Source organism: Pseudorca crassidens, chromosome 2 (assembly GCF_039906515.1).
Source record: "Pseudorca crassidens isolate mPseCra1 chromosome 2, mPseCra1.hap1, whole genome shotgun sequence".
NCBI lineage: Eukaryota > Metazoa > Chordata > Mammalia > Artiodactyla > Delphinidae > Pseudorca > Pseudorca crassidens.
Window position 1 is genome coordinate 129,924,878 of NC_090297.1, and position 27,160 is coordinate 129,952,037.

Sequence of the window (27,160 nt, forward strand, 5' to 3'; positions counted from 1 at the left end):
AACCACTCATCTAATGACAAAGAACTGGATTAGAGTCAGGAAGCTTGCCATTCCAGTTCTAGTTCTGTGAATTAAAATAAATCACCTAGCATATTTGAGCTTCCTTTGTAAAATGGAGGTATTACTATCAGCTTGTCTATGAACAGATATTGTTACAGTTGAATGAGACAGTGTACTCAGAAGTTCTTTTCAGTAAAGCCTATATGAGATGGTAGCAATTAAGGTTTACCATGGAATGGCGTCTGTAAAGTGGTGTGTTCAGTTTGGTACTAAGTCCTGTGTGGTTGTTGGCAGAAAGAAGCTACATCTATCTCAGAGGCAGAAAGAAATTTGGGCTCCTTTGTTATCCCCAGGGTATATCATTCTGATTTTTAAAGTTTGCACTGCATTTTTATTCAGACCAGGCTGCTAGTGGCTCTGGGTGGTAGGGGCCAGGCAGTGGAGAGAAAGATGGAGCTGCCCCATCTGGAGATTTTTAAAATTTTGTAAATTCCTGTAATTAGTAATATTCTTCTTTTACCTTGACAGAGACATGGTGGGCAACAGTGGAGTTGTTTACCTGGTTTAAGTTTTCAGACTCGTTTTCAGTGCTTTCCTCCTGTATCTCTTCTACGTCTACTGTCCCTAGTGTTTAAGCTTCACCAACATTTACCCATATACTGAGTGAGGACAGAGAAGGAGAAGGGGTCTACAAAGATGAATACACTCACTAATGGTTTCCCACCATGACACAAACCTCAAGACTTCAGCCATGGAGGGGTAAGAATTAACTATGCAGGACCTTCCGTGGTGTGTTAGTCTAGGTGCAGCCATTCACTGGATTCATCAGCCAAGCAAAATTACATACAATTTCTTTTTTTTAACGTTAACAGCTGTTACTTTTTTAAAATTTTATTTATTTATTTTTATTTTTGGCCATGTTATGTCTTTGTTGCTGCGCACGGGCTTTCTCTAGTTGCAGCGAGCACGGGCTACTCTTCATTGTGGTGCGTGGGCTTCTTGTTGCAGTGGCTTCTCTTGTTGCGGAGCACAGGCTCTAGGCATGTGGGCTTCAGTAGTTGTGGCATGTGGGCTCAGTAGTTGTGGCTCACGGGCTCTAGAGCGCAGGCTCAGTAGTTGTGGTGCACGGGCTTAGTTGCTCTGCGGCATGTGGGATCTTCCCGGACCAGGGCTCGAACCCGTGTCCCCTGCATTGGCAGGTGGCTTCTTAACCACTGTGCCACCAGGGAAGCCCCTACATACAATTCCTTGAGGTTTTTAAATCCTCTCAACTGTATATTTGACTGAAAATTCTTGAGTTTTGTTTTTTGGTATGATTCTGCTTTGAGAGTACTTAAAATATCAGTTCCTTTTTATCTCTGAAGACCGTGATTAATGTGTAATTGGTTTGTTTTTCCTGATGCACTATAACCTAGTTTTCAGATTTGGAAAGAAGTAATGAACCTTCTGGGACAGAAAAAGATGAAAGATAACATGTATGTATTTTAGTGTTACTCTCCAGGAGCTCAATTTTTATATTTAAAAAGGAACTGAGCATAACATGTTTATCTTTCCAAATAACCTGAAAAGGAGGCTCAACAACCAAAAAAAAAAGTATGTAGTTAATATCAAGAAATTGTGGAAACAAATTAGTTTGAAGAACATTTCATGAATTTTAATTCTCATTCAAGGTTTTTTTCCTTGATCCTAACAACGCTATTCATTTCATCAATTCATTCAATTAATTCTGAACACCTACTCTGTTCCAGGTAGTGTCCCAAGAGATGGAAATATACCAGTAAAGACACAGGCAGGGTTCTGCCCTCATGTAACTTACAGGGAGATAGAGACCGGTAAATGAGTAGTTACGCAGCAGTAGAATGAGTGCTGTGATATGGAGAACATAAGTGCTTTTAAAGATCACTACTGAGGAGTACCTAACCCAGCAATGAAAAGCCAAAAAACCTCCCAGAGGAATTAGTGTCTAATCCCAGACCTAGACAAGGGGAACAGTAACTAAGAGAAGAGGGAAGAATGTTCCAGGTAGAGAAAAACACCATACAGTAAGGTCCAGAGGTTCAGGGCATGGTCTAATATGGGGGAATTCCTTGAGAAGAACCTATTTTTCATTTCCCCATAGCTACGAGATGACTAAGGAGGGTGGGATTTGGGGGGAGTGGGTACCACCAGTGAAATCCCTACAAGCAGCAGGGAGGAAAGTGCCATTCCCTCTTGACATCGTGCATGATGGTACATGACACGGTAGCAGCCTACTGAGAGAGTTATCAAGGAAGACCTTGTAGTTTACCGGTAGGTCTAAATCTTCTGGTTGGGATTCCCTGGATTAGCACCGTAAAGGAAAAAAAACTGCTTTTCCCTCCTGCTGTAGGGGAAAATCTCAGTTCAGTGTTATCTCCTGTGTTTCTTCTCTGTGTGTCTCCTTTGCTCTCATACTCCTAGCACACTCACACAGAACACTTCACTTCTAACGCTTTTAGTCTCCAAATGTGTGGATGTTTTTCCCCACACCAAGCAGTTCTCTGCAACACCAGCTGGGTGCCCTACAATTTAACTCAATTCCAACACTGTCTACCTGGATATAGTGTCAGATCCCACAGGTTAAAGGCTCAGTCCCACAGCACCGTGCTCCCACCCTACTTCAGATGCCAGTTGCAAGTGATAGGTCCCCAGGTTACCCACAATTCTGTCCATTTTGGCTACAAGTCAGAGGTTCTCATGACCCCCTCCCCAAGTTCAGTTAATTAGCTAGAGGGGCTCATAGAGCTCAGGGAAACATTTACTTACCTTTCCCAGTTTATTAAAGGATATGATAAAGGATACAGATGAATAGCCAGATGAAGAGATACATAAGACAAGGTCTGGGAGTGTCCCAAGCACAGGAGCTTTTGTCCCCGCGGAGTTTGGGGTACATTACTCTCCCCGTGTGGATGTGTTCGCCAACCTAGGAGCTCTCCAAATCCCATACTATTGGGATTTTTATGGAGGCTTCATAACACAGGCTTGGTTGATCATTAACTTCATTTTCAACCCTTCTCCCTTCTCAAGAGAGTGTGGGCCAGGTCCGGAAATTCCAAGCTTCTAATCATGGCTTGATCTTTCAGAGACCAGCCCTCATCCCGGAGCCATCCAGGAATCCACCCACAGTTCTTGCTTCACTAGAACAAAAGACACTCCTGTCACCCAGGAAATTACAAAGCTTCCGAGAGCTCTGTGTCAGGAACTAGTGTCAAAGACGAAATATTCGAACAGAGATGCTCCAAGTGTTCTTATCACTTTGGAAATTACAAGGGTTTCTGGAGCTCTGTGCCAACAACCCGGGCAGAGGCCAATGTGTATTTTCTATTGTCTCACAAGCATATATTTAATGCCGCTCAAGTTGATATATTAATATATACCTTGTAATGATAAAGTGATACACTCCCATGTATCTCTTAGCTAATGGTCTTCTGGAGCCATGTTTAGTCTGAAGATGCAGTATTAAAATATCTACATTGTTAATTCAGCTAACCTTTAAAATAATCTTATTCTGACTTTAAATTAATAGCTTCAAATTTGAGGAAAATGTATAGTGTACCATGGTCATTTCAAACACTATTTCTGGAGACAGACTGCCTGTCTTGAATCCCAGCTTCAAACATTTGTGTGTGATCTTGGGTGAATTAATGAACCTTCAGCAACTTGTTTCAGCTTCCACATCTCTCATACATCTACATCTCTCTCATCTCTCATTTTTTTTATTTTAAAAGAAAGACGGGGGTGTAGGTACAAGAACTCTAACAGAGTTCCTATACCTTCTGGCTTCTGGGTGAGTTGGGTCAAGGGAAACTCTAGCAGGAGATTGGAGGAAGGAGAGAATCAAGATCAGCTGGTAGTTAGGAATTGGTGAGAGTACTTTGTCCTTATGAAGGGAATCAAAACCATCCCTGCAGGGGCTTCCCTGGTGGCGCAGTGGTTGAGAGTCCGCCTGCCGATGCAGGGTACACGGGTTTGTGCCCCGGTCTGGGAAGATCCCTCATGCCGTGGAGCGGCTGGGCCCGTGAGCCATGGCCGCTGAGCCTGCGCGTCTGGAGCCTGTGCTCCGCAATGGGAGAGGCCACAACAGTGAGAGGCCCACGTTCTGAAAAAAAAACAAACCCAAAAAACAAAAAAAACACCCCTGCAGCCTGGGATCACTGACTGATAACTGTAGCTAGAAGACAGCATAATCCAAGGCACATCATGACTTGAGGGGATTTGAGGAGAACCAGAAAGGTGATTGCCAGTGTTCATTGCCAGTAGGACATCTTTATAGGAACTACAAAGTGCTTTCCAGGTTACACCTCTCCTTTTTACCCAGGGGTGATATGTTGTCTGTTTACATTTTTATCTCCTATCCTAGTCTGGAAGTCCCTTGGTAGAGGGATGATTTACCCATCCTTGTAAACATACAAGTGCTTGTATATGCTAAGCAGTTCTCAGAATGCCTGGTACACAGATTTCACGAACACTTGTCAAAAGCTATAATTTAATTTTTTTCTTCTATTTTATATGCCTTGCTTCTGAAAGGTTTATTTAATTCAGATGACACTAACCTCTAAGAATTCTTCCCAGAGTCACTCATAATTAAGGACTCAGACTTTATAGATATACCTGTTTTCAGTACTTCACTCAAAAAACAAATCCAAGTCAAGCAAAGATAATCACCCACAACCAGACAGATGCATTCATGTTACATTCACTTTTCATCCCTCTCCATTCTTGAACTCTTCTTCACCACTCTACTTATGAAAAATTAACAAATGATTCTATAACAAAAATAGACAATATATAATACAACTGGGGGAAAGGAAGGGTGGGAATCATCCAAGTTTTGTTAGATTTTATAATATATTAGTGGATTAGTAGTAGACATAAGGGAGGACTTATCCCTGAGGGTTTTGAAACATTAGGACTTACAGTGAATTTGTATTCAAGGCTGCTGTGAAAGTCCCTGAAATCTTTTTTTTAAAAGCTCCTTCTTGGTTTTCAGTGCTACAATCCTGACCTCTAGTGGAAATCCAGAAACAAACCAAAAGCCAAAACATCACATCATTTTACTTATTACTCCATCAAAGTCCATCATTTAGTCATCCTAAAAAACTGAACTTGTAAAGTGCTTACAATACGAGAAACACAGAATAAAGTAAAATACATTTTGGCTGACATTTACAGCATTCTTGTTATAGGAACTATATTTAAGAGCAGCCAGTATTTACTTCTTTATATTTGCATGGTAATTATCTGTCACTCTCTTTTTTCTGTGGAAAAAAAAATGCATTACTTTATAGATCACAGAAGTAAGAAATTTAGCAAAGAGAAGCTGAAGGGTTTCTTCTCAGGTTACCTGATGTGCATAACAAACTACATCAAACCTGAGTGGCTTTAAAACAATGATCTTAGAGCAAGACATAGTGATATTATGTAGCCTCCTGATGTGATGCGCTGACACAATATTGCTTCTGTGGTATATGTGCCAAGAATACATAATCTAAGTTTAATCATAAGGAAACATCAGAAAAATCAAATTGAGGGACATTCTACAAAATAACTGGCCAGTACTCTTAAAAAAAGTGTCAAGTTTGTGGAAGACAAAGACTGAATACCGTCCCAGATGAAAGACTAAGGAAACATGACAACTATTGGATCCTGGACCAGAAAAAAGACATTCGTGGGACATTTGACAAAATTTGAATATTATTTTCTTGGTTTTGATAGTTATACTGTGGTTATGTAAGATGTTAACATCTGATAAAGCCAGGTGAAGGGTATGCAGAAACTCTTGGTCCTATTTTTGCAAATTTTTTCTAAACCTGAAATTATTTCAAAATGAAAGGGGTTTAAAAATTTTAAATAGCCATTTATTTTGTTGACAATTTCATAAGTCAGGAATTTGAGAAGAATTTAGCTAATGTGCTTCATCTCTGATCTACATGGCATCTGCTGGGGCACCTGAGGCTGGAGGATTCACTTTCAAGATGACATCTTCACTCACATATCTGGCATCTGGGTGATCCTTGCCTCTCCTTCTGTGCATGGCATCTTGTCCTGCAGGTCCCTTCTTCTTTTTTTGGCCTCTTAGAGCATGGGAGTCTAAGTGTAATTGTACTTCTTACATAGTGGCTGGCTTCCAAGAGCAAGCGCTCCATGAGATAGGACGTGGAAGCTGTCAGTCTCTTATGAGACCTGGGCCCAGAGTACTGGCATAGCTTCACTTCTACCATATTCTGTTGGTCAAAGCAGTAGCACAGTCTTCCCAGATTCAAGAGGAGAGGATCAAGACCCCACCTCTCAATGGGAGAAGTGTCCAAGAATTATGACTGTCTTTAATTCATAACAGATATCTCACCAAAATCTGCCTGACTTTGCAGTAGAGGTGGAATCAGTGAAAGAAGGCATGGTTTTGTTTTTTTGGGGGGTCAGACATACATAAATTCTAGTCTTGTCTTTACCATTTACTAACAGTGTGATGTCTCCTAACCTCAGTTTCCTCATTTCTAAAATGGTGGCAGTAACACATATGCCATAGAGTTACTGAGAGAATTAGTGAAAAAATATACATAGAAAATGTAAGATGTGGCAGACAATAAATATGTGAACCTAATAATAATCACTAGCATTTACTGAATACTTAGCAAGTGCTCAATTCATTTGATATGCTTTTTATATGCTGTCTCATTTATTCATTGCCCCTTCCTCGGGTGACGTGTCCCATTGTTGGATGGGCCAGAAAGGGCAGCACCTATTTCCTCTAGCTTTAGTTGTATTTGCCTGCGAGCCTGCTCCATTTACCTGGTTTGATAATTATTCACTGCCTTGTTGTTTGGATTTCCATTTCCACATAGTACTTATTTCCCTCTTATTTTGATCCCTAAGGACCCAGGTGCTGAAGCACTTCTGGCACTTTTTGACACTACCTTTTCAGCATTTGTTCTCAGTGCTGTCAGTGCAGTTTTTGACAGCTTCTCACGCAATCTGTCAGCCCCCTGGGAGCCCACGATTGCCTGCTCATCAGAGCCAAAATGTTCAGTGTCTTTGTTTCAGTGAGTGCTCTGCTGTCAGCCTTCCTTTATGCAAGATTGTGGGTGCTCAGTTGTTGGCCTACCCAGGAACACGATGATCTGCACTTTGGAGCAATTATTTAATTTGGGGCAATTACTTGTAGGTGTTCTTCAAAGTGAAGGTTTTGCCAGGCTGTGACTGAATTTTGAAACAGCAGCTTCGCAATCAGTTAAGGAACTACTCCTTCACACACACAAGGCTGATCTCAGTCTGTTGTCACTGGAGGAAGGTGGTGACCCTTTCTTTTCACGGCAAGCTGAGTTTCTATTGCTTCACATCCTGCAAGCAGTCAGCTAATTTTTGTCTGTTTTCAATATGGAGACAAATAATAAAATTTGGTTTTGGTAGAAGTCACCTATTTGTTATCTTTCTCCTCCCTGCTCTCAAAATGTACTTGCCTTTAAATGGGAAGAATCACTTTAATCCTTTAGGAATTAGAGGCCGCATTAAATAATACCCAACTAAGTGATTCATTCATTTATTCCTTGAGCCATCTTCTCTAACTTAGCAGTTAAGAATATGAGTTCTAGAGTTATACTGTGTAAGTTTAAATCCACTTAATAGCTGTGTGACCTTGGGAAATTTAATTTGACTTCTCTAAATCTTAATTTTCTTGTGGGTAAAATGGAATTTCAGGTTGTCGTGGGATTAAGTAAGGACATGTTTTTGGTGTAATTAATTTAGATCTTGGCACATAGAAAATATTCAGTGGATGTTGACTCATTTATTATCTTGCACTTGGAGTTAGACTTTGCACTATAAATAAGTAGCCATAACAATGTATTTACTTGTTGTTTTTACTCTTAATAATTCTGCAAATGCTTTAACCCTTTCAATCCTATTAGGAACACTTATTTACCCCTCAGTAACAATCAAATTGCTACAAATTACATATTCCTGAAGAGGGAAGCACCTTGAAAATATATAACAATTTTTTTCTTTTAAAAATATATCTCAGCTCAATTAGGCAAAAGTTGGACCATGTAAAAGTAGGTGGACAACAAAATAATGGGGGATTTAGTTCATATGGTGGCTTGGGAGAGTGAAAGGTGGTTCGCTTTTAATTTACTTCATTGTTGACTAGCAGGCTGAGGACCAAAGCTTGCATTGACATTGTCATCTTAAAAACAACCTATTGGAACTTCCCTGGTGGTACAGTGGTTAAGAATCCGCCTGCCAGTGCAGGGGACAGGGGTTCAAGCCCTGGTCTGGGAAGATCCCACATGCTGTGGAGCAGCTAAGCCCGTGCACCACAGCTACTGAACCTGCACTCTAGAGCCTGCGAGCCACAACCAGTGAGCCTGCGGGCTGCAGCTACTGAAGCCCATGCGCCTAGAGCCCCTGCTCTGCAACAAGGGAAGCCACCGCAATGAGAAGCCTGTGCACCGCAACAAAGAGTAGCCCCAGCTTGCTGCAACTAGAGAAAGCCCACGCGTAGCAACGAAGACCCAATGCAGCCATAAATAAATATATAAATAAATAAGTAAATTTATTTAAAAAAAAAAAAAAGCAACCTATTTGTAGTGCCCAAATGTTGGCCTGAGGAAGGTTACTGTAATTTAGTGATACCTCTCATTGTATCCCTAAATGGGAATAAGTCTTATTTAAAAGAGAAAAATAGATATTTTTAAATATCTGACTAAAGTTGCCTTTTTTATTCTCTTCTTAGGAAATCAGGATACATTTTGTAGTGAAGTAAAGCACTGGGTAGAATAGCAAGTTTTTCCTGATTTCCAACAACTTAGAGGTCTAAAAATACCTTCATTTGCACAGTCTGGCCACACTATTCTACTTCAGTTGAAGGCTTATGAAGTCTTTACTTTTCTTCATTTTTGTGGATAATATCTAGGGTTTCATGTAAGCAGGTGCAATAATACTTTATTATTATGAACTTATTTAAAGAGTTTACATATATAAAATTTTCTGATAACTGAAAGTTACCTCGTTAGCTTCCCAAACTTAAAGAAAATCTACTTTTTATTTAAAACACAGACTATGCTCCCTTAAGCACGATGTTTCAAATATAATGTAAGCGTTCGTTAACATTACTGAGATTCACAGTGAACTAATGTTAACTATTGAAGGGCTATTGGCTCCACTAAATGAGCCCGGACAGCTACACATTTTTTTTAAAGTTTATCTTCTGTTTCTGTCAGATCTAATATTTTGATTCTGGCAACTGTCTCAACAGGCTCTGTCCCTAACCCTATCTACCACATACTCTGTCTTTTACTTTGCTACTTCTGATATCTGTAAACTATAAAATCGTATTACCAAACTAATTCTAAGTGTAAATGAAATTAAAATTGAATAAATTTTTTTCCTGGTATTAGTGAGAGCTATTTTGCTATCTAAAGATTTTTTTTTCTCCAAGTTCTTGTTTGTGTTTTCCATAGCTCAGTTGTCCAATAGTTTGACTTTGAGATCATTGAAAAACAAGGTTTCTTACTGTCATTTGATGGTGATTCTACAAATTGGTCTAGTTAGGTCCATATGGAAAAGAATAAATCCCAGAAAATTTGGGGATAGCTAGTATAGTTCATTCATTTGGTCATCATATAAGCCCTTATTAAGTACATTACGCCAGCACTGTGTGGTGAAAATGCCCTTAAACTACACATTAGGAGGCTTGGCAAGTGATCCCAGCCTGCTACTACTAAATGCATATATAACCTCAGGCTAGTCAAGTTCATATGCTGAAAAATGGGAATCATAATACAGGTTGTTATGTGGATCACTGAGATTTCACTCTTCCTGTGAAAGCAAGCAGGCAGGGGAAATGTTTGGCAGGGAGGTTGAGAACATAGCAGAGTTGGTTGTTCTCTGGAGTGGAATACCCTGCAGGGGTTTGGGAAGGAGAGGGAAGAGTAGGAGACTGGTTTAGGAGAAAGGACCAGAGCATTTTTTTTTTTTGCAGTACGTGGGCCTCTCACTGCTGTGGCCTCTCCCGTTGTGGAGCACAGGCTCTGGACTCGCAGTCTCAGCGGCCATGGCTCACGGGCCCAGCCGCTCCGTGGCATGTGGGATCTTTCCGGACCGGGGCACGAACCTGTGTCACCTGCATCGGCAGGCGGACTCTCAACCATTGCGCCACCAGGAAAGCCCCAGGACCAGAGCATTTTGAGGATTAGAGAACAAGAGACAGGAAATGTTTACATTGCCAGCAGTGACTAGAAAAACAAGAGCCAGAGACACTGTGGATTTAGTCCTGATGGCGGCTTGATCAGCACTCAGGTTGTGAGGATTCACTATGCCTAGCCGCTGTGACGTGGGGCTGGAGGATATGTGTAGCAGGGCCTACAGGTGGGCAGCAGCTAGCGGGTGAGGACCCAAATTTAGATGAGGAAAGCAAATTCTGCTTAATTGTAACCCTTGTTCTTTTGATTGTGATCGTGGTCTCCTTTTTTTCTCTAATTGTGATCAAAACCAGTGTAGAATCCTTGCTTGGAGTGGTGATGCACTCTGTCAATTTGATTTTGTCTCCTGGCCTGATTATACTTCCTACTGCTTTCTGATTCTTAACGGATTAACTGAGTACACCCAAAACCTTCAACCAAAGATTTTGTGTTTATCATTCATCCCTTCTTACTATTATGTCATATGTTTGGTAGTTGAATATGAAAGATTAGCATATTATAACAGGAATGCACTCTAATTATGAAACTGAGCAGGACCCTCTGGGGCTCCCGGGCACGGAAACCTTTCTGCGTCCCATGTTCCTTATTTGCAGGGAACAGACTCCACCCTCTGTGACCTTCCTGAGTCCCCAAAGGCAGATTCCAACAGTTGCTAATCAGAGAAGGGAGAGGATTCAGAGACAAGGGAGGAGCACCAGAGAAGGCCACCTGAGGCCAGATTAAAGAAACCAGAGAAGCCCATCAAGAGATTACCTGAGGGCTTCCCTGGTGGCGCAGTGGTTGAGAGTCCGCCTGTCGATGCAGGGGACACGGGTTCGTGCCCCGGTCCGGGAAGATCCCACATGCCGCGGAGCGGCTGGGCCCGTGAGCCATGGCTGCTGAGCCTGCGCGTCCGGAGCCTGTGCTCCGCAGCGGGAGAGGTCACAACAGTGAGAGGCCTGTGTACCGCAAAAAAAAAAAAAAAAAAAAAAGAGATTACCTGAGACCAGATTAAAGGAGTGTAGGCCTTTCACACACCCTAATCTTATCAGCAACCCCACCCTTGAACTGTTGCTGTAAAAGTCACCAAATCCTCCCAGTTGGGACACACAGTTTTTCAGGGCAGGAGCCCGCTGTGTCCCCCTTTGCCTGGCAAAGCAAAAAAACTATTGTTTTCTACTCCACCGAAAACTGTCTCTGAGATTCAATTCGGCACTGGTGCACAGAAGCCGAGTTTTCGGCATCAATTACCTAGTCCTAATTCTTGCTTCTGATTTTGGAGACAGTAAAAGGATGGTTTATTAAAGGTTCTTTGCATAACACATCTGGTACAGCTCTATATCCAGAAGGTAGATAGATTATATTTGTGACCAAGCTGAAGAGGGCACATCAAATAGACCCTGGACTTATGGGAGATGTCAGCTCAAATTTGAAAGGTCTTTCTTCTCATGTATGATGACTTGCATGACAAGGAAACTGCGTATTCTGTGGAAACTTTGTTTCTGATTCTGTCATCTTGAGCATTTAAGATTCCTGTCTCTTGACTTTAATATCTCAACATTTCTTCAGAGTCATTGGGCTGAACTCAGAGTCAAAATTCAGCCCCAGTACGGCTTCTTAACAAACTATTTAATTTCTTTATTCATGAAGAAATATTGCTCTGGTTTTCAGGAAAAAAGGAACAAGGGAGTCTAGCAAATAGCCCCTAATTACCACCTCTAGCTGTACACATACTACTTGAAAGCAAGCACTAAAACAAACAACACAATAAGAACAGTAGGGGAAATCCAGTGTGATGCTTACAATCTGTCCCAGTTATCAGCAACACTATTTTTATTTGTTTTGTTTTGTTCGCCACTGGCAGTTTAACCACATCACACAGATAAGACTTAACAAATTTCAATTAATAATTTTAGACTTTGGTGTCACTGCCATTTTGATCAAGGAACTTGACTTTTGCAAGCCCTGAGCCAATTTGTCGTAAAAACAATAATTTTATGTGAGCATTAATTAGATAGCACCTAAAATTTATAATAAGCCTCTCATAGAAGAAAAAATACCTTTAGAAATCTCATGTTTAATTATTATTGTATGTGAAAATGAAAACAGATTTTATTAATGATATACAGAAGTCTTGGGAAAATACTTAATAAAATCGTGATAGATGTGACAGTATTGATTTTGACTCTCTTTTTCTATTTCAGGGTTTGAACATAATCTTTCATGTAGCCTTGGCTCTCCTAAAGGTAAGTCTGTTTTTATGTTTAAGTTACTGAACTGTCTTACCTCTCTGCCCTTGGAACTGGGCATCATTCAGTTTACAGCCTTTGCCTCATGCTAGATTCTTGAAAAAAAGAAAAAAAAACGACTTCTCTGAGGAACTCTGATCCTCTCTCCTTCCCCCATCCTTTTTTGTTGTTGTTTATTTCAAGTTTGGTTTTCTTATAATCCATTTAATCTTGCTATCACAGCACTTTTTCTAGTAAGGTAAAAATATTTCCATTCATTCAAGTTGTATGATATGAGAAGAAAACCTGTTTTCTGTCAAAATAATGCCAGCTTTCTTCTTAAAATACTTATCATAATAACATCCCTAAAGGTGCCTAAACATATAATTGAATTATTAGAATGCTTCTGTAATACACTGACTAAAAAAGAAACTGCTACATTTCAATTTGCAGTTCTTTCTCTGATAGCTAGAAATTTATAAGACATGTTAGAATTCAATTATAATTACCTTGTTGGGTTTTATATCAACATATCAGTGCAGCTTTAAAAGTGTGGAAACAGCAAGACATTTGCTGCAGAGTTGATGAAAATAACCTGGTTGGTTTTTGTCCTTCAGTTAAAGATGAAGGTCTGTTATTGAAGGTGATAATTGCCTTGCTTATAAAAAGATGCAAGCTCACCCTTTTCCCAGTAAAATGTAATGGTTAAAACTGCAGACACCGGACTCAGACAGATTTGGTTCTAATATCAGCTCTAGTGTATGACTTTGGGCAAATTACTCAGACCCTGAATTTTGAGATAATAAAACGAATTTATAAGATTGCTAAATGATATGATACATAAAATTCTCTTAACATAATGTCTGGAAAATTGTATCGCCTAATAAATGGTAGCTGTCATTATTGTGATTACTATTACATTGATGAAATAATTCAGAATTTGTTACTAGATTCCCTATAATTCTTCCAGATTTCCCAAAAGATAATAATCTGAATCTTCAGAGAAGCTCTTGATATTTTAGGAGAGGTTCCATACTTAACCATTAAATACCTTGATTCAAAACAAAGGCATCACATAATATAGGCCCTATGCAACTCAAGATGTGGGCTGCTGCGCCTCATCTCTTATTCTGTTAAGCATTTGTTTTTTATGAAGTTCATAAACTGTACTTCAAACTTTTCATTAAATCATTTTGAATTTAGATATGAACAGTTCATATGACAAAGTTACTTTAGAAGTTAAGGAAAATATTTTCAATAAAGTAACAAGCGTCTTTGCGTATATCTTTCAATGAAATCATGGATCTCCACCTCATTTTTTTTTCTTGTCATTAAAATAAATCAAAACCAAAAGATGCTTTCTGCAGAGGGCTGGAATAAGACTTTTAGACTGCCTAAACAGTGAAAGTATTATGTAATTAAGACTAAAAACAATATTAAACCATAAAGTAAGTATAAGGAAGTCCAACAAAGTTTTGATTTTTCCTATCATGTCTAATTTTTTTGTTTCAGATATTACATCTTTCCCCAAATGCCTTTTCTCATTTTTAATGACCTTCCTTTACTAGTGCTCTTAGCCCGTGCTTAGTCTGTCTTTTGCGGGTAACCTAGGACTTTGCCTCTGGATATCAGACCTGTACTCTGTGGCAGCCTAATAATTTATTCATCTGGTAAATTATCCCCCTGGTTGACAGGCTTTGGGGGCTTGATTGTATTGTTTTCATTTATTTATGGCCATGTTAACCCAGACATGGCCTGTGCAGGGGACATTCTCTGGCCACTGGGCAGAAAGGCTTTTGTATCTTCTCTAGCAATGCATGGATACTCATCTAATATCATCTTGGAGAATGTCTAGTTAGAGAAAATAAAAAGGAGAGCTTTCCCATTACTATAGGTTTATATTTATCTCTCTTCCTTGTTTGAATCGTGGAGCTGACCTCACATAGAGACAGTACGTACATAGGCTGCACTGAAGTGTACTTAATTGATCTGATTGCCCCACCTAGAAAAAGAATACTCCAAACACATTTGACAGTGACTAACTTTTAGCTTCTAATCTATCAAATAAAAGAATATAAACTTGATTATATCAGAATAACACAATTAGGGATAGTTCAAAGTGCTTATGAACCCAGCCTAACTAATTTTCAGTATAGCTGCAGAGGGACTTTAGATTTCTCTGTATTTCTTGTGTTGAGGGGAATCAGAAAGGGAAATAACATTACTTGAGCACTTACTGTGCGCTGAATGTTAAACATAGGTTATCTCATTAGCACACATCAAATGTGTTATTTGTAGGAGAATCATGAACTGTTAGAGAAAACGATCTAATTCTCTCCCTCAGTTGATTATTGAGGGAGCCAAGGCCCCAGATGGCCTAAAATCTTTTGGCTTAGAAAAGGCAAAGCTGAATTTATAATTTTAAACAGCATAAACATAGGTAAATGTCTCTGTTGCTCAGTATGGTTTATAGACACCTACTTTCTGAATGGGAGCTACTTCCTTTTGGGTTAGAAACAGTCTACCAGGCGGCTGGAAAGCTATTGAGCTAAAAGAATGATTTGCTCTAGTAGGTAGCATCATTAAATCATTTAGGATGTTGGCAGTGTCCACTAGGTAGGTTGGATATATTCCTAAAAATCTAATTCACTTATTATATGAAACATTCAGTAGTCATAGCATAGTACATTATAATAGATTGGAGATGATCAGTCAGAATTAATCTTAGCCACTTCATGTTGGCAGAGAAAATTTCCAATCAGAATAGGCTCTTTGCTTTCCAACAATGATTAAGAAGTAAATGACAGAATGTTTTTCTCTCCCCCACCCCCAAGCTCATTTTGTGTCTTACATGTGCTGGGATTGACATACACACGCTACTATATATAAAATAGGTAACTAATAAAGACCTACCGTATAGCACAGGGAACTCTACTCAATACTCTATAATAACCTATAAGGGAAAGGAATCTAAAAAAAAGAGTAGATATATGTATATGTACAACTGATTCACTTTGCTGTACACCTGAAACTAACGCAACATTGTAAATCAGCTATACTCCAGTAGAAAAAAAGAAAAGTCCATTCATAACCCTACCCCAGAGGTAACCATAATAAAAATTGGGTATAAAATCTTTCTCCCATGCTTTAGTCTATTGAATATGTAAGCGTGTATTACCTACCTACATATACACATAAATGTATGTGTAAACAAATATGTTTTAATATGGCTTTGAGGGTTATAGATAAGAAGATGGGGAGGTAGTGGGTAAATCTAGAAGAACAATGTGAAAGGGTGAACATATTTATTTTCTTTAAAAAAATGCTGTTGAACAAGACTGTTTTTCATTTAATAATATATTATGCATATCTTTCCTTGTCACTACACACATGTAGTGGTTAAAAGCATGGATGCTGGAGCCAGACTGGTTGAGTTTAAATCCCATCTCACACAATTTATCTGGTGATCTTAGGTAAATTACAGTTTCTCCATCTTTAAAATGGGGAGGTTAGTAATACCTATCCCATAAGGGTGTTGTTCAGGTTTAATGAGTTAATATACAGTTGGTGCCTGTAACTTAGTAAGCACTACAGTGCACCCAGGTGCTATTATTACACATAGAACTTGCTTAGCCTTTTAAATGGCTGCTTATTTTTCTGATGTATCATAATTTATTTAACCATTTTATATTTAATTTTTATGGACATTAAAGTTGTTTCCAGAGTTTCCCGTTAAACAAAACTGTAACAAACATCCTTAAACGTCTATCTTTGCATACTTATCTAATAATATCTTTAGGATAAATTCCTAGGAATGTAATTGCTAGGTCAAACTATAATCACATTTTAATTTTTGATGCATATTGCAAAATTGCTTTCTGTTAGCAACCATACTCTTGAAAAAAACAAAATTTCTAAATATGCACTTTTATGGACCCTGAAAGCAAGTTTTAAAACAAAGCAGCTTAAAAAGTAATTATTAATAATAATTTGTTTCGTTGTAAACAAATGAAACTCCTCAGACAGTTTTGAAGACTCCAATGTTATGTTCTTTTGTTTAGAAACATCTAGTTTTTTTAAGGAAATCAGCTGATCCTGGCTAAATTTTAGAAGAATGAGCCTTAGCTTGGAGCGGCTTTATGTATTACGTGAAACTTCTTAAGTATATATCTTTGATGTTTTTGGCTTTTCAACCCTCTCCGCTATTGTGTGTTTCCTTATCATTCTGTTGAAGCGTTTTTGGTCGTCACTAATGAAATCTAGTAGACATCTTTCCATTTTTATCTAACTTGATCTCTCACCAGTTATCAAAGCAGCATGACATAGCACTTCCTTTTCTCCTTCTCCCCCTCTTCCTCCTGAGGTCAAATCCCATCTCTGACAGTTTATCCAGTGATCTAAGGGAACTTAACAGTTTACCCATCTTTAAAATGGGGATATTAGTAATACCTATCACATAGGATTGTTGTTAGAGTTTAATGAGTTAATATATGATTGGTACCTGTAACTTAGTAAGTACTACAGTGCACGCAGGTGCTATTATTACACGTAGAGCTTCTCCTCTTCCTTCTCCTCCTCCTTTCCCTCTCCCTCCCCTCCCCCTCCCTCTTCTTCTCCTTCTCTCCTTCTTACATTCTCCTTTGGCTTCTTATTTTTTGTCACCCTCTCTGCTTCTTCTCATTTTCCTTTACTCACTCCTTTTTTTCTCCCTAGTCATCAATTTGGAATTCCATTGGCCTTCAGCCTTTATTCTGTTAATGTTACACATCACGTTGATTGATTTGCAGGTGCTAAACCACCCTTGCATCCTTGGGATAAATCCTACTTGATCATGGTGTATGTTTTTTTAATGTACTGTTGAATTTGGTTTGCTAATATTTAGTTAGTTAGTTAGTTGCACTGGGTCTTAGTTGCAGTAGGCAGGCTCCTTAGTTGCGCCTCGTGGGCTCCTTAGTTGTGGCACGTGGGCTCCTTTTAGTTGCAGCAGGCAGGGTCCTTAGTTGCAGCTCTAGGGCTCCTTAGTTGCAGCTCACCTGCTCCTTAGTTGTGGCAGGAGGGCTTCTTAGTTGCAGCTCACAGGCTCCTTATTTGCGGCATGTGAACTCTTAGTTGCAGCATGCATGTGGGATCTAGTTCCCTGACCAGGGATCAAACCCAGGCCCCCTGCATTGGGAGCACAGACTCTTACCCACTGTGCCACCAGGGAAGTCCCTGTTAATATATTTTGTTGAGGATTTTTGTATCCATGTTCATCAGCATTATTAGCCTGAAATTTTCCTTTTTGTAGTGTCTTTGTCTGGTTTGGCATTAGGGAAATGCTGGCATCGTAAAGTGAGTTTGAAAGAGTCTTCCTCTTCAGTTTTTTGGAATAATTTGAGAAAAATAGGTATCAACTCTTCTTTAAATATTTGGTAGAATTCACCTGTGAAACCCTCTGGATGTAGACTTTTTTTTGTTGAGGGTTTTTTGATTATGGGTTCAATTTCATTACTAGTAATCAGTCTGTTCAGATTTTCTGTTTCTTCATGATTCAGTCTTGGAAGATTGTATGTTTTTAGGAATTTATCCATTTCTTGTAGGTTGTCTAATTTGTTGGCATATAATTATTCATAGTATTCTCTTACGATCCTTTGTACTTTGTACTTCTGTACTTCTTTGTACAGAACTTTGTACTTCTGTGATATTGGTAGTAATTTTTCCTCTTTCATTTCTGATTTTATTTATTTGGGCCCTCCTCCTTTTTTCTTGATGAGTGTGGCTGAAGGTTTATTGATTTTGTTTATCTTTCTAAAGAACCAGCTTTTAGTTTTATTGATCTTTTTTTTGGTCTCTATTTATTTCTCTTCTGGTTTTTATTATTTCCTTCCTTCTACTAACTTTTGGCTGTGTTTGTTCTTCTTTTTCTATTTCCTTTAAATGTAAAGTTAGGCTTTTTCAGTTAAGATTTTTCTTATTTCTTGAAGTACCCCTGTATTGCTGTGAACTTCCCTCTTAGAACTGCTTTTGCTGCATCTGAAAGATTTTGGAACATCGTGTTTCCATTTCTGTTTGTCTCAAGGTTTTTAAAAATTTCCTCTTTGATTTCTCTATTGACCCATTGGTTGTTTAATAGCATGTTGTTTGGTCTCCACGTGTTTGTGTCTTTTCCAGTTTTATTTTCTTTTTTAAAGAAGATGTTGGGGGTAGGAGTTTATTAATTAATTTATTTATTTTTGCTATGTTGCATCTTCATTTCTGTGCCAGGGCTTTCTCTAGTTGTGGCAAGCAGGGGCCATTCTTCATCGCGGTGCACAGGCCTCTCACTATGGTGGCCTCTCTTGTTGCGGAGCACAGGCTCCAGATGTGCAGGCTCAGTAGTTGCGGCTCACGGGCCTAGTTGCTCCGCAGCATGTGGGATCCTCCCAGACCAGGGCTCGAACCTATGTCCCCTGCATTAGCAGGCAGATTCTCAACCACTGCGCCACCAAGGAAGCCCCCAGTTTTCTTATAATTAATTTCTAGTTTCTTATCATTATGGTTGGAAGAGATTCTTGATAAGATTTTAATCTTCTTAAATGTATTGAGACTTGTTTTGTGGCCTAACGTGTGATCTATCCTGGAGAATGATTCACGTGCACTTGAAAAGAATGCATTGTGCTGTTTTTGGATGAAATATGCTGTATATCTCTATTAAGTCCCTTGATCATTTAAAACCAATATTCCCTTATTTATGTTCTGTCTGGATGCTCTATTCATTCATGTAAGTGGCATAATTCAAGTCCCCTACTATAATTGTATTGCTGTCTATTTCTCTCTTTATTTCTATTAATATTTACTTTATATTGGATTGACCAAAAAATTCATTTGGGTTTTTGTAAGGTGTTATGGAAGAACCCAAATGAACTTTTTGGTCAATCCAATATATTCAGGTGCTCCTATGTTGGGTGTATTAATTCTTTTTTTTTTTTTTAATAAATTTATTTATTTATTTTTGGTTGTGTTGGGTCTTCGTTTCTGTGCGAGGGCTTTCCCTAGTTGCGGCAAGCGGGGGCCACTCTTCATCGCGGTGCACGGGCCTCTCCCATTGCGGAGCACAGACTCCAGATGCGCAGGCTCAGTAGTTGTGGCTCACGGGCCCAGTTGCTCCGCGGCATGTGGGATCTTCCCAGACCAGGGCTCGAACCCGTGTCCCCTGAACTGGCAGGCAGATTCTCAACCACTGCACCACCAGGGAAGCCCGGGTGTATTAATTCTTGCAAATGTTATATCGTCTTGTTGGATTGACCCCTTTATCATTATGTAATGTCCTCTTTGTCTCCTGTTACAGTCTTCGTTTTTGTTTGTTTGTTTGTTTGTTTTTGTTTTTGCGGTACACGGGCCTCTCACTGTTGTGGCCTCTCCTGTTGCGGAGCACAGGCTCCGGACGCGCAGGCTCAGCGGCCATGGCTCACGGGCCCAGCTGCTCCGCGGCATGTGGGATCTTCTCGGACCGGGGCACGAACCCGTGTCCCCTGCATCGGCAGGTGGACTCTCAACCACTGCGCCACCAGGGAAGCCCAAGTCTTCGTTTTAAAGTTCTTTTTTCTGATATAAATATTGATATCCCAGCTTCTTTCTTTTTGTTTCCAATTGTATGGTATATCTTTTTCTATCCCTTCACTTTCAGTCTGTACTGTCTTTAGGTTGAAGTGAGTCTCTTGTAGGCAGCATATAGGTCTTATTTTTTTAACCATTCAGCTATTCTGTGTCTTTTGTCTGGAGAATTTAGTCCATTGATGTTTAAAGTAATTTTTGATAAGTATGTACTTATTGTCATTTTGTTAATTTTTTTCTGGCTGTTTTTGTAGCTCCTCTGTTCCTTTCTTCTTCTCTTTCTCTCTTCCCTTGTGTTTTGATTGTTTTCTTTAGTATTATATTTAGATCCCTTTCTCATTTTCTTCTGTATATTTACTATAAGTTCTCTCTTTTTGGTTACTGTGGGGTTTACATGTAACATCCTATGCATGTATAGTTCCTGCGTTTCATATTTTTGATGACACATTTTACATCTTTTTAGTTTATGTATCTCTTACTGTATTTTTAATTAATTTTAATAATTTTGTCTAACCCTTCATATATGCTTTGTAAGTGATTAATCCACTACCTTTAGTATTTGTTTACCTTTTTTGGTATGATTTTTACTTTCATATGTTCTCATTATTAGTGCCTTTCTTTTTTAGTTTAGGGAAGTCCCTTTAATGTTTCTTATAAGGCCATTTTAGTGGTGACAAACTTCTTTAGCTTTTGCTTATCTGGAAAACTCTTAATCTCTCCTTAAATTCTGAACAGTAATTTTGCTGGGTAGAGAATTCTTGATTGGCAGGTGTTTTCTTCTTTCAGCATTTTGAATATGTCATGCCACTCTTTTCTGGCCTGTTAAGTTTCTGCTGAAAAAGATCTGCTGATAGCCTTATGGGGTTTCCCTTGTAAGTAATAAGTTGCTTTTCTCTTGCTGGTTTTAAGAGTCTCTATCCTTAACTTTTACCATTTTAATTGTAATGTGTCTCCGTGTGTTTCTCTTTGGATTCATCCTATTTGGAACTTTCTGGGCTTCCTGGACCTAGATGTATTTTTCCTTCCCCAAATTAGGGAAATTTTCACCTGTCATTTCTTCAAATAATTTTTCTGGCTTTTTCTTTTTCTCCTATCCTGTTGAGACCCCCTATCACGTAAATGTTATTTCATTTGATCTTGTCCCAGAGGTCCCTTAATGTTTCCTCACTTTTTAAAAAATTTTATTTATTTATTTATTTTTGTCTGTGTGGGGGTCTTCATTGCTGTGCACAGGCTTTCTCTAGTTGTGGTGAGTGGGGGCTACTCTTTGTTGTGGTGCACGTGGTTCTCATTGTGGTGGTTTCTCTTGTTGTGGAGCATGGGCTCTAGGTGTGCGGGCTTCAGTAGTTGTGGCACGAGGGCTCAGTAGTTGTGGCTTGCAGGCTCTAGAGCACAGGCTGACTAGTTGTGGCACAAGGGTTTAGTTGCTCTGCGGCATTTGGGATCTTCCTGGACCAGGGCTTGAACCTGTGTCCCCTGCATTGGCAGGCGGATTCTTTTTTTTTTTTTTTTTTTTTTTTTTGCGGTATGCGGGCCTCTCACTGCTGTGGCCTCTCCCGCTGCGGAGTACAGGCTATGGACGTGCAGGCTCAGCAGCCATGGCTCACGGGCCCAGCCACTCCGCGGCATGTGGGATTCTCCCGGACCGGGGCACAAACCCACATCCCCTGCATCAGCAGGCAGACTCTCAACCACTGCATCACCAGGGAAGCCCGGCAGGCGGATTCTTAACCACTGCGCCACCAGGGAAGTCCCTTCCTCACTTTTTAAAGTTCTGTTTTCACTTTGCTGCTCTATCTGGGTGTTTTCCATTGCTTTGTCTTTCATCTTACTGATTTGTGCTTGTATTTCATCCATTCTGCTGTTTGACCCTTCTAGTGTATTTTTCAGTTTAGTATAATTTCTGTTTCATTCTTTCTTATATTTTCTGTATATTTGTTGAAGTTCTGTCTGTGTTCTTCCATTCTTCTCCTGAGATCAGTGAGCATTTGTTATGATCGTTATTTTGAACTCTTTATTAGGTAGGTTGCTTATCTCCATTTCATTAAGGTCTTTTTTTCCTGGGGATTTGCTATGTTCTTTGGTTTGGAGCATATTCCTCTATCTCCTCATTTTGCCTGTCTCTCTGTGTTTGTCTGTACGTATTAGGGAAAATGCCTATCTTTCTCAGTCTTGAAGGAGTGGTCTTTGGTAGGAGTTGTTCCTTGTGGCCAAGAAGCACAATCTCTGCTGGCTACCAGAACCAGGCCCTCTATGGGTATCTGTCACGTGGGCTACATGCACCTGCTGCTTGTAATAGGGCTGAGACTGCTGTGAGGGGAGGGTGGAGCTCCAGGTGCTCACCTGCTCGATTGTGGCCCATCTGCTGCACAGGGAGAGTGGGACTCAGGGCCCTGGCCCAGTCTGGTTTCTGCTGGGCTGCTATGCAGGGAGGGCAGGACTCAGGGTGCTCATCTGTCCCAGCTCTGTGTGGAGCGGGAAAGGTTAAGAGCACTCACCCAACCAGTTGTGACTCATTTGCTGTGTAAGGGGGGCAAGGCTTAGGGTGCTCACCCAGCCCCGTTGCACCTCTATTACTTCTGTGCTAAGGTGGGACTTGGGAAGCTCTACTGTACTGGTTGTGGCTCAGTCTCTGCACAGGTTGTGTGGGGCTCAGGACACCCACCCGGGCTGGTTGCCTCTAGGCTACTGCATGGGGAGGGCAGGGCTCAGGACACTTGCCTGGACCAATTGTGACCCAACTGCTGCATGGGGAGGGCAGGGCTCAGGGTGCTCCAGAACAAAGTTGAATAAAAGTGGAAAGAGCCTACATCTTTGTCTTGTTCTTGATCTCATTTACTTGCAGAAAAATTTTATTACTTAGATCTCCATTTCTGGATTACCACTACCACTACTATCACCACCACCTTTTTCTGCCACATGTGGTAGTAGTTCAACCATATTAAGGTGATGAACAAATTATTTGCTAAAGATCAAAATTGCCATGCATAAGTAGTAATGAAGCTCTTCCCCTTATTCTGGAGAAACCTTCATTGTACTCTTATATGTGATTTTTGTCTTTGTCATCACTGTGATTCAGACTAGATTTATAGGAAACTCCAGTACTTTTTTTTTCAGCTATATTGAAATATAATTGACTTTTTTACAGATTTTATTATTTTTAAAAGAAGAAGCTTTGTGTATGTCTGGGCATATGTAATCTACTTGCTTAATTAAAAATCTTTTTTCTCAGAGATTATTCATTTGTCCCTGCCTACTCCGTTTACTTCAGTATTCAGCTTTTAGAAAGAAATAATTTCACATTACATGAGAAATAGAAAATATATTTATGTTACAATACTTTTTTTTTCTTTTTTTCCAGTTCAGCTTGTATGATTCTGATTTGTATATCAAATAGAATCCAAATACTTAACTGAAACATCTCTTTCCTCAAATAAACTTCCCTCATATCAGTAGCTTGTTGCTACAGGTTTTTATGTCACTGAACCTTCTTTCCAGAAATCTGTCTGGAATTCCATTGGAGAAATAACCATTCATATTTCTTATTTTGGCCCCCGTCAAAAGCTTGCGGTTTACCCTGCTGTCAGTAGGCTGGAAGCTCTCTCATAAGCCATGCCCTGTGTGTCCTATCCTGCTTCCTTGTCCAGTGCCCCTTCTACAGCTAAAATAACCTCCTACCATTCCTTATTAGGACTTCCTTGTTTTCTCACCTTTAATAACCTGTTACTTTGTAATCTTCCACTTGCTATCTACCAACTCATCTTCCATTCCCTATTCAGAACTCTCCTAGGACACATGAAATGCATTGTATACTAATAACATTTGTTCATTTATTTGTTCATTCAGCAAATGACTTTTGAGCACCTATTGTGAGCCAGACACTGTGCTTAATGATATGGATACAACAGTAGACACATAGTCCCTTTTCTTAAGTTGTTTAAAGTAGTATCTGACAGTCCTCTTAATGCATGTGAACAAATAAAATCTTTTTCTCACTTCCCTTCTCCTCCCTCAAAAAAAAAAAAATCTTCCCACCAATCTACAGTAAGAGACTGTCCCAATTTATTTTAGTTATGTCACAGTATTGCAAGTCCCTACAGCAGTATAACTCGAAGTGATTCTTAACCATTAGTGTCCTCCAGAATCACCTAAGTCCCATGGAATTTGTTTAAATTGAACATTTCTGAATGCCTCCTCTCACCCATCCCTCACCCTCAAGATCTGATGCAGGCAGTTCCGGAACCAGAAGGGTAGGAATACTCATGAGTTACGTAGAGCAGGAATTCTCAGTCTTAACTCTACATCAGAATCTCCTGTATATTAGAGTTAGCTTTAAACATTTTCTGACTCTGAGTTGTACAGAACAATTTCATTTGAAAATCTAGGTGGAACCCAAGCATCACTATTTTTAGAAACTCCGGAGGTGATCCCAGTGTGCAGCTAAGCATCTACTACACTGTGATGAAACATTCAAAATTAAATTATCTAAACAAAGTGGTAGTGAGGGAACAAGGAGAAGAAAACACATGTGCAATTAGAGGAAGCATTCAGTCACACTTAGAAAATGGCTGGTCCTTATTTTCATCATTATCAATTGCTAACGTGTCTGTTTGGTCTCTGTGCTCCTCCATCTCCATGCCCGTTTTCTAGGATTGTAGCAATTGCTCAGTGGGGCCTTGAGGTTCCTGAGGCGTATACTAAGGGGAGTCCCTTTAAAATGGAGACAAAAGAAGTACCTGGGTTGAGGTGTGGATTGTGATTCAGCTAATTCATGGTGGATTACCAAGAGTTGCTTTAACCAGAAAACCTAATTTATAAAGCGTAGCTCATCCACTATTAGTATCTTCAAACCAGGAAAAGAGTCTTAATAGAGAACCCCAAAATTCTAAAATTGGGCCCTGTTCATATATCCAGAGAAGACCATAATTTGAAAAGATACGTGCACCCCAATGTTCATTTCAGCACTATTTGCAATAGCCAGGTCATGGAAGCAACCTAAGTGTCTGTCAACAGATGAATGGATAAAGAAAATGTTGTGTGTGTGTGTGTGTGTGTGTGTGTGTGTGTATATATATATATATATACACACACACACACACACACACATATATATATATATATAAAATATATACACAATGGAGTATTACTCAGCCATAAAACGAATGAAATAATGCCCTTTGCAGCAACATGGGTGGACTTAGAGATTATGGTACTAAGTGAAGGAAGTCAGAGAAAGACAAATATCATATATCACTTATATGTGGAATCTAAAAAAATGATATGAATAAATTTATTTACAAAAAAGATAGACTCACAGACATAGAAAACAAACTTATGGTTACCAAAGGGGAAAATGGGAGGGAGAGATAAATTAGGAGTTTGGGATTAAAATACATACACTACTATATATAAAATAGATAACCAACAAGGACCTACTGTATAGCACAGGGAACTATACTCAATATCTTGTAATAACCTAAAATGGAAGAGAATGTTAAGAAACAACATATATATATTTATATATATATGTATAACTGAATCACTTTGCTCTATATCTGAAACTAACACAACATTGTAAATAAACTATATTTCAGTAAAAATTAAAAAAAAATAGAAACAAAAATGACCTATAAACATTAAAAAAGTAGAGAGTACCTGAGAACTCTGTGATGTAACCCATAAATAAAATAAAATAAAATAAGGCCTTGTTTATTTGAGAGAGTAAAAAGTCAGTTATTATTCAGCACTGTGCTGGCTGGTTAAGTATTCCTTTGACCTTTCAAAGTATAATTCCCCTTTTCCTTTCTGTTGACATCGGAAAGAAGGATCAATTCATGTTCCAGAGATTCTCTCCCTGCAGGACCATATTTGAATACCATACAGGGTTAAAAAACAAGAAGTGAAGAGCAAAACACCTTGAAAATAGACAATGGATTTTAGTTCTCCCTAGTCTTTGATTCACCAACTTGGGTAAAAAAAAATTTGTTTCTGAGCTTGAAGATGGTGATCTGTGACAGACTGAAATTAGGACTGTAATTTCTGCAGCTGTCATTCAGTTTACAAAATTAGAAGGCTAAAGAACTGAAAAAAATGAAGCAAGCCGTAAACATTCTTTTGGATTTGCAATGGGTTTTGTGCCTTCAGTTAGTTTTGTAACTTACATGAAGGAATGCCTATTGCCCTGTTGGTGGCAGCAAAACACTACTCCTTTGGAAAGCTGGTAGTCCTGCACTCCAATTCTGTAACATTGGTATTCCTTTATATTGGTTTCCCCTTCCAACATAATTTGTTGTGTGAATATTTAGTTTGTTTTCAACTTTTCTCTGTTGTATGTTTAGTTTGAGGATAGGTTTGTTTTAGGATGCTATCCAGAAAACACTAAAACTACCAACAAACACAAATTTGAGCTTCTAACTAGTGCAAGATACTCAAGGAATTTTAAAGTTTTAAAGTTCCAGAAATCATACATTTTATGGATTAGGGATTTATATCAGAAAATATATATATATCATCATAGTACTATGTGTGTATTATATAACACTGCTAATTTGTTGAAGTGATTTCTCATTGTTTATTTCTCATGAGACAATCCAAAATGTAGGAAGGGAGAATGGTTGACTAAACATGCCATGTTCCAAGTTGTCAGTAATTAATATGAACTTAATGTATCCTAGGAAATATGGGGTCACTTGACAGAAATAAGAACAATATAATTCAGTGTCTCCCTATGAGTACTCTTAGCACAAACACTCAAGCTTTCTTCTCTTTTACTTAAAAAAAATCCCTCTCCATCTTCCTCGGATATTCTCCTGTCTTTAAAGAAGGTATGCTCTGCCTTCATTCCAAAGCTAACTTCCCACTTGCATTCTTGATGCCAACTTTCCTGCCTCCTTTTGGAGAAACCTGTGATGGTTGGTTAGGTCACATATCCCACAGACGTTCAGTGAGTGCCTACTATTGACAGGTCCAGGGTCAGGTGTGGGAGCATCCAGAGATGCCAGTGTGTGTCCTCAAGTTGTCCTGAGTGTAATGGAGAAGGCAGACACGTAGACACTTATAATCCAGCATGATTGCCCTGGGGTTTTAAAAGGGAGCTTCAGGAGCCTGAAGGCAGGGCAACCATATTCGTTCTGGGGGAACCAGGAAAGATTTTTCAAAGATGACTGA

At 39.3% G+C, this 27,160-nt stretch overlaps 1 protein-coding gene across 6 annotated transcripts in view; it reads left to right on the forward strand.

The window, feature by feature from the left end:
- Positions 1 to 27,160, forward strand: part of RABGAP1L (RAB GTPase activating protein 1 like) — a 687,421-nt gene that overhangs the window by 480,094 nt on the left and 180,167 nt on the right. For all 6 annotated transcript variants that reach the window (XM_067728697.1, XM_067728698.1, XM_067728699.1 and 3 more), the window contains one exon: positions 12,398 to 12,439. In XM_067728697.1, the coding sequence (XP_067584798.1) occupies positions 12,398 to 12,439 (42 nt within the window). The remainder of the gene's footprint in view (positions 1 to 12,397; positions 12,440 to 27,160) is intronic.